Source organism: Gigantopelta aegis, unplaced genomic scaffold (genome assembly GCF_016097555.1).
Source record: "Gigantopelta aegis isolate Gae_Host unplaced genomic scaffold, Gae_host_genome ctg8257_pilon_pilon, whole genome shotgun sequence".
Lineage (NCBI taxonomy): Eukaryota > Metazoa > Mollusca > Gastropoda > Neomphalida > Peltospiridae > Gigantopelta > Gigantopelta aegis.
Window position 1 is genome coordinate 1 of NW_024536406.1, and position 8,790 is coordinate 8,790.

The 8,790-nt window shown below is 41.0% G+C and overlaps 2 protein-coding genes across 2 annotated transcripts; both read left to right on the forward strand.

Moving 5' to 3' along the window:
• Positions 1 to 1,168: 1,168 nt before the first annotated feature.
• Positions 1,169 to 1,801, forward strand: LOC121367006 (histone H1-delta-like). The gene has a single exon (XM_041491211.1). It carries the CDS (start codon positions 1,237 to 1,239, stop codon positions 1,783 to 1,785), a length of 549 nt encoding a protein of 182 aa, XP_041347145.1. The 5' UTR covers positions 1,169 to 1,236; the 3' UTR covers positions 1,786 to 1,801.
• A 3,157-nt stretch (positions 1,802 to 4,958) lies between these two features.
• Positions 4,959 to 5,608, forward strand: LOC121367005 (histone H1-delta-like). The gene has a single exon (XM_041491209.1). It carries the CDS (start codon positions 5,027 to 5,029, stop codon positions 5,606 to 5,608), a length of 582 nt encoding a protein of 193 aa, XP_041347143.1. The 5' UTR covers positions 4,959 to 5,026.
• Positions 5,609 to 8,790: the final 3,182 nt, after the last annotated feature.

Genomic DNA, 8,790 nt, shown 5'->3' on the forward strand with positions numbered 1-8,790 from the left:
CCCCACCCGTCCACCAAAAACCAAAACTCAACACAAACCACTAACTCAATTGACTCATTTCTACCACAAATGATAAAACATGGTTATTGCTTTCATTTATTCATTTCATTTGTACCTAGATTTGTTCTTATATCCAAACTGAGGTTCAAGCACACTGTCCAGGACACACACCTCAGCTATCGGGCTGTCCAGAACAGTAGTTTACTGGTTGGTGAGAGATAAGACAGTATTGTGGCCTTGCTCGGTCTGGGTGGGGGCCGTTGTTGTTATTAACAAACGTGAGTGGATGTGTGTGAGCATGTGTTCGTGTACCTCTCCTCTCTCTCTCTCTCTCTCTCTCTCTGACTCTCTCTCTCTCTCTCTCTCTCTCTCTCTCGTCCTCTCTTTATCTCTCTCTGTCTCTCTCTCTCTATGTGTCTTTTTGTGTGCGTATGTGTGTGTGTTGTTTGTGTGTGTTGTTTGGGTGGGTGGGGTGGGGTGGGGGTCCGACATAAATGGTTGATTAATAATGACAAGTTCCGCTAATTTATCTAATGTTAAATGCTAATATAGTACGTTTTAAGAAATATAACAGAAGAATAAAATGCAATTAGTTTATAGTTTTGAATAGCTTAATCGTTAGTATTGCATTATATTAATCAGTATACAACAACAAATACTCAACTGACGACCGGCATCTTTGTTTTTACAAGCCTATGTTTTTGTGTTTGATACATGATTTGTTTCCAGACCTCACTGCATTAAACTTTACCTTTTTCCTTCAAATAGTTATATCTGGACACCTACAATGGATGTACTTCGAAAGTGTAATGTGATTTTTGGTATACACTTTTTCGAAATGTGTATTTTGTAACAAAAATGACAAAAGTTTTAACTTGTTTGGCCATTTTATTGCGCTTTATCACTAGATTTTCAGTCTTTAAAGACCGCACACGATTTCTGTTTTCGAAAGTTAGATAGTACATTATGTCTCCTAAAAGGTGGTAGCAAAATTAAGTTTCTAATTAATCAATTTTATTGAAATAAATATGGTTTACAATATTCAATGCACACTAGCAAACGGTTGTTTTCCAGCCATGGCGGCTGATCAGCTGAGCCGAAAACGACGAGTTCGACGACGTCCGCGCGATTTTGAGAGCGTGGCGGGATCTGAGGCTGGGGACACAATCGGATTGATACTGTTAGGAGTAAGTCGTTGATCGAATTAGGAGAAATATAGCATCACTGAAGGTAAAAATGACGGAGTCTACTCAAGTTAAAACACCAAAAAAGAAAGTATCCAAGCCTAAGAAGCCAGCGGATCACCCATCGTATTCTAGTATGGTGAAAGATGCAGTCACCGCACTGAAGGAGAGGGGTGGCTCGTCCAGACAGGCACTTCTCAAGTACGTCATGGCCAACTACAAAGTTGGAGACAACCCGAAGGCAATCAATGCCCGTCTCAAGACTGCTTTGAAGAATGGTGTTCAGAGTGGAATACTGAAACAGGCTAAAGGCACAGGTGCTGCAGGTTCATTTCGTCTCGGCGAGAAGAAAGCAGAAAAGAAACCTGCTGCCAAGAAGACTGCTGTTGAGAAGCCAAAGAAGGTTAAAACTCCCATCAAGAAGGCAACCAAGAAGTCGGCAGGAGACAAGAAAGCTAAGCCTGCAGCTAAGAAAACCAAGTCCCCTAAGAAGACCGCAAAACCAAAGAAAGCAAAGACGCCCAAGAAAGCAAAGGTGGCAGCAAAGCCAAAAAAGGTCAAAACGCCCAAAAAGAAAGTCGTCAAGGCAAAGAAAGCCTAAACTGCAGTCACGAGAGGACCCCACTCCTTAAAGGCCCTTATCAGGGCCACCCACATCACACGAAAGTGTTATGTACTCAATTGCTGTAGTTATAATTGGCCCATTGTCTCGTGTATAGCACTTAGATGGGGCAGACGTAGCCCAGTGGTAAAACGCTAGCTTGATGCGCGGTCGGTCTAGGATCGATCCTCATCTGTGGACCCATTGGGCTATTTCTCGTTCTAGCCAGTGCACCATGACGTGTATCAAAGGCCTCTAGGATGGTTAATGTAAGTGATCCCTTGCTGCTAATGAAAAGATGTAGCGGGTTTCCTCTCTTAAGACTATATGTCAGAATTACCAAAAACGTTTCACATCCAATAGCCGATGATTAATAAATCAATGTGCTCTAGTGGTGTCGTTAAACAAAAAAAGTTTAACTTTTGCACTTGGATGATAATAATATGCTTTTTATGATTACGTCATCTTCATAAATATATAATAATTTTGTAATGACGCATTGTCATAAAATAAATATAATTAACAAAAGACCAACGCTAAACAGTTCAACATTTTAATGTCGTACAGAAAACTTACAAAATTGATAAATAGACATTAATATGCTAAAGAACTGTTTTTGTATGTCTACGGTACCCGGTTTGGCCAGGCCGTCACCCATCGGAGTAATAAGCGGACCATACGTTGCTAAAATGCGCTGATGGGTGTATATTGCCAAATAAAATTCCATAGACGACAATAGTAACATGTGGCTACCACCCCTCACCCTTAAAGTAAATCAGAAAAGATTACGAGTGAAGCTGCTCATTTTAGAGATAACGGGTAGCGTCTGTGACTACCCTAGTTCCGCACAAAATGTTACTTCTTTTTTCTTTTTAACAGGTACCCCATACATGTTTCCAGCACAAGGCTTTGCACCTGATAGTGCAGGCGCCTCCCCCACCCTCCCCACCCCATTCCTGTCCTGGACGGAGGAACCGACTGAGGCCGACACCTGCGCCCAGGACAGGCGTGCGCTACAACAGCTTGCTCTGAATAGGCAGGTTAAACTCTCTGACCTGACCTGACCTGAGCACAAGGCTACTTGACACAGTGGTACTAGATGAAATAAAATTGCAGACATATTTTGCCCAGATAAAACTAATGATTTTTACAACCAACACACTCACATTTATATAACCAATCACGGGACTTGTGGTGTTAGCTTCTCTATCAAAAGTTCGGTGCACCTCCAACTTTGACCCAGCCAAAAGTTATTTGGTTTAGTACTACCTATAGGGAGGAGATCCGGTGTAGGGTGGGTGGACTGTATTAACGTACCTATATTCCATCAGATTCAGGCACGTCCATTCTGGGCACAACCTCTGACTTCACCAGTAACCGAGTCGGACCGGTGTTTTCTAGTTGGTATAGCCATAGACAACAATGACAGAACAAATATGACATTACAAATGTACATGTATACGAATGCTATTTTGAAACATGGTTAACTGTATTAGTTCACTGATAAATGAATTACTTAATTGGAACGTAATTGACAAATAACACATTCTGAATATTTAAAATATTTACGAAATTCAAACTTATCTTATGAGATAAAAAAAACAACAACAAAAAAAATTTAAAAAGAAATTAGTGGGGTTGTTTTTTTAGCAGGAAAATAAAACGTCTCCAGCACCCAGTGTTCCCAGGCGGTCACCCATTCAAGTACTAACCTGGCCCTATGTTGTTTAACTCCGGTGATTGAACACCAACTGGATTAACCTGATTAATAGCATCAGTTGGACCATTTCAAAATAAATAAACTACTTAATTGGATCAAACGTAACTGACAAATAATAAATTATTGATATTTAAAAACAAAAACAACAACAAAATATAAGATGTTTTACAAAATGCCAACTGATTATGCCACACACTCTCACCCCCCCCCCCCCCCCCCCCCCCCCCCCCCCCCCACCCCGTCCACCAAAACCAAAACTCAACACCAAACAATAACGCATAATTTAATTATTTCTAGCCACAAAATAAAACATGTATTGCTTTCATTTATTCATTTCATTTGTACCTAGATTTGTTCTTATATCCAACTGAGGTTCAAGCACACTGTCCAGGACACACACCTCAGCTATCTGGGCTGTCCAGAACAGTAGTTTACTGGTTGGTGAGAGATAAGACAGTATTGTGGCCTTGCTCGGTCTGGGTGGGGGCCGTTGTTGTTATAACAAACGTGAGTGGATGTGTGAGCATGTGTTCGTGTACCTCTCTCTCTCTCTCTCTCTCTCTCTCTCTCTCTCTCTCTCTCTCTCTCTCTCTCTCTCTCTCTCTCTCTCTCTCTCGTCCTCTCTTTATCTCTCTCTGTCTCTCTCTGTATGTGTATTTTTGTGTGCGTGTGTGTGTGTGTGTGTGTTGGGGGGGTGGGTGGGGGGGGGGGTGGGGGGGGGGGGGGGGGGGGGTGTATGTGTGTGTACACCCGTACCGGTGGACATCACTCCGACATAAATGGTTGATTAATAATGACAAGTTCCGCTAATTTATCTAATGTTAAATGCTAATATAGTACGTTTTAAGAAATATAACAGAAGAATAAAATGCAATTAGTTTATAGTTTTGAATAGCTTAATCGTTAGTATTGCATTATATTAATCAGTATACAACAACAAATACTCAACTGACGACCGGCATCTTTGTTTTTACAAGCCTATGTTTTTGTGTTTGATACATGATTTGTTTCCAGACCTCACTGCATTAAACTTTACCTTTTTCCTTCAAATAGTTATATCTGGACACCTACAATGGATGTACTTCGAAAGTGTAATGTGATTTTTGGTATACACTTTTTCGAAATGTGTATTTTGTAACAAAAATGACAAAAGTTTTAACTTGTTTGGCCATTTTATTGCGCTTTATCACTAGATTTTCAGTCTTTAAAGACCGCACACGATTTCTGTTTTCGAAAGTTAGATAGTACATTATGTCTCCTAAAAGGTGGTAGCAAAATTAAGTTTCTAATTAATCAATTTTATTGAAATAAATATGGTTTACAATATTCAATGCACACTAGCAAACGGTTGTTTTCCAGCCATGGCGGCTGATCAGCTGAGCCGAAAACGACGAGTTCGACGACGTCCGCGCGATTTTGAGAGCGTGGCGGGATCTGAGGCTGGGGACACAATCGGATTGATACTGTTAGGAGTAAGTCGTTGATCGAATTAGGAGAAATATAGCATCACTGAAGGTAAAAATGACGGAGTCTACTCAAGTTAAAACACCAAAAAAGAAAGTATCCAAGCCTAAGAAGCCAGCGGATCACCCATCGTATTCTAGTATGGTGAAAGATGCAGTCACCGCACTGAAGGAGAGGGGTGGCTCGTCCAGACAGGCACTTCTCAAGTACGTCATGGCCAACTACAAAGTTGGAGACAACCCGAAGGCAATCAATGCCCGTCTCAAGACTGCTTTGAAGAATGGTGTTCAGAGTGGAATACTGAAACAGGCTAAAGGCACAGGTGCTGCAGGTTCATTTCGTCTCGGCGAGAAGAAAGCAGAAAAGAAACCTGCTGCCAAGAAGACTGCTGTTGAGAAGCCAAAGAAGGTTAAAACTCCCATCAAGAAGGCAACCAAGAAGTCGGCAGGAGACAAGAAAGCTAAGCCTGCAGCTAAGAAAACCAAGTCCCCTAAGAAGACCGCAAAACCAAAGAAAGCAAAGACGCCCAAGAAAGCAAAGGTGGCAGCAAAGCCAAAAAAGGTCAAAAAACGCCCAAAAAGAAAGTCGTCAAGGCAAAGAAAGCCTAAACTGCAGTCACGAGAGGACCCCACTCCTTAAAGGCCCTTATCAGGGCCACCCACATCACACGAAAGTGTTATGTACTCAATTGCTGTAGTTATAATTGGCCCATTGTCTCGTGTATAGCACTTAGATGGGGCAGACGTAGCCCAGTGGTAAAACGCTAGCTTGATGCGCGGTCGGTCTAGGATCGATCCTCATCTGTGGACCCATTGGGCTATTTCTCGTTCTAGCCAGTGCACCATGACGTGTATCAAAGGCCTCTAGGATGGTTAATGTAAGTGATCCCTTGCTGCTAATGAAAAGATGTAGCGGGTTTCCTCTCTTAAGACTATATGTCAGAATTACCAAAACGTTTCACATCCAATAGCCGATGATTAATAAATCAATGTGCTCTAGTGGTGTCGTTAAACAAAAAAAGTTTAACTTTTGCACTTGGATGATAATAATATGCTTTTTATGATTACGTCATCTTCATAAATATATAATAATTTTGTAATGACGCATTGTCATAAAATAAATATAATTAACAAAAGACCAACGCTAAACAGTTCAACATTTTAATGTCGTACAGAAAACTTACAAAATTGATAAATAGACATTAATATGCTAAAGAACTGTTTTTGTATGTCTACGGTACCCGGTTTGGCCAGGCCGTCACCCATCGGAGTAATAAGCGGACCATACGTTGCTAAAATGCGCTGATGGGTGTATATTGCCAAATAAAATTCCATAGACGACAATAGTAACATGTGGCTACCACCCCTCACCCTTAAAGTAAATCAGAAAAGATTACGAGTGAAGCTGCTCATTTTAGAGATAACGGGTAGCGTCTGTGACTACCCTAGTTCCGCACAAAATGTTACTTCTTTTTCTTTTTAACAGGTACCCCATACATGTTTCCAGCACAAGGCTTTGCACCTGATAGTGCAGGCGCCTCCCCCACCCTCCCCACCCCATTCCTGTCCTGGACGGAGGAACCGACTGAGGCCGACACCTGCGCCCAGGACAGGCGTGCGCTACAACAGCTTGCTCTGAATAGGCAGGTTAAACTCTCTGACCTGACCTGACCTGAGCACAAGGCTACTTGACACAGTGGTACTAGATGAAATAAAATTGCAGACATATTTTGCCCAGATAAAACTAATGATTTTTACAACCAACACACTCACATTTATATAACCAATCACGGGACTTGTGGTGTTAGCTTCTCTATCAAAAGTTCGGTGCACCTCCAACTTTGACCCAGCCAAAAGTTATTTGGTTTAGTACTACCTATAGGGAGGAGATCCGGTGTAGGGTGGGTGGACTGTATTAACGTACCTATATTCCATCAGATTCAGGCACGTCCATTCTGGGCACAACCTCTGACTTCACCAGTAACCGAGTCGGACCGGTGTTTTCTAGTTGGTATAGCCATAGACAACAATGACAGAACAAATATGACATTACAAATGTACATGTATACGAATGCTATTTTGAAACATGGTTAACTGTATTAGTTCACTGATAAATGAATTACTTAATTGGAACGTAATTGACAAATAACACATTCTGAATATTTAAAATATTTACGAAATTCAAACTTATCTTATGAGATAAAAAACAACAACAAAAAAAATTTAAAAAGAAATTAGTGGGGTTGTTTTTTTAGCAGGAAAATAAAACGTCTCCAGCACCCAGTGTTCCCAGGCGGTCACCCATTCAAGTACTAACCTGGCCCTATGTTGTTTAACTCCGGTGATTGAACACCAACTGGATTAACCTGATTAATAGCATCAGTTGGACCATTTCAAAATAAATAAACTACTTAATTGGATCAAACGTAACTGACAAATAATAAATTATTGATATTTAAAAACAAAAACAACAACAAAATATAAGATGTTTTACAAAATGCCAACTGATTATGCCACACACTCTCACCCCACCCCCCCACCCCCCCCCCCATCCCCCCCCCCCACCCCGTCCACCAAAACCAAAACTCAACACCAAACAATAACGCATAATTTAATTATTTCTAGCCACAAAATAAAACATGTATTGCTTTCATTTATTCATTTCATTTGTACCTAGATTTGTTCTTATATCCAACTGAGGTTCAAGCACACTGTCCAGGACACACACCTCAGCTATCTGGGCTGTCCAGAACAGTAGTTTACTGGTTGGTGAGAGATAAGACAGTATTGTGGCCTTGCTCGGTCTGGGTGGGGGCCGTTGTTGTTATAACAAACGTGAGTGGATGTGTGAGCATGTGTTCGTGTACCTCTCTCTCTCTCTCTCTCTCTCTCTCTCTCTCTCTCTCTCTCTCTCTCTCTCTCTCTCTCTCTCTCTCGTCCTCTCTTTATCTCTCTCTGTCTCTCTCTGTATTATGTGTTTTTTTGTGTGTGTGTGTGTGTGGTGTGTGGGGTGGGGTGGGGGGGTGGGGTGGGGTGGGGGGGGGGGGGGTGTATGTGTGTGTACACCCGTACCGGTGGACATCACTCCGACATAAATGGTTGATTAATAATGACAAGTTCCGCTAATTTATCTAATGTTAAATGCTAATATAGTACGTTTTAAGAAATATAACAGAAGAATAAAATGCAATTAGTTTATAGTTTTGAATAGCTTAATCGTTAGTATTGCATTATATTAATCAGTATACAACAACAAATACTCAACTGACGACCGGCATCTTTGTTTTTACAAGCCTATGTTTTTGTGTTTGATACATGATTTGTTTCCAGACCTCACTGCATTAAACTTTACCTTTTTCCTTCAAATAGTTATATCTGGACACCTACAATGGATGTACTTCGAAAGTGTAATGTGATTTTGGTATACACTTTTTCGAAATGTGTATTTTGTAACAAAAATGACAAAAGTTTTAACTTGTTTGGCCATTTTATTGCGCTTTATCACTAGATTTTCAGTCTTTAAAGACCGCACACGATTTCTGTTTTCGAAAGTTAGATAGTACATTATGTCTCCTAAAAGGTGGTAGCAAAATTAAGTTTCTAATTAATCAATTTTATTGAAAAGAAATATGGTTTACAATATTCAATGCACACTAGCAAAACGGTTGTTTTCCAGCCATGGCGGCTGATCAGCTGAGCCGAAAACGACGAGTTCGACGACAGTCCGCGCGATTTTGAGAGCGTGGCGGGATCTGAGGCTGGGGGGACACAATCGGATTGATACTGTTAGGGAGTAAGTCGTTGATCGAATTAGGAGAAATA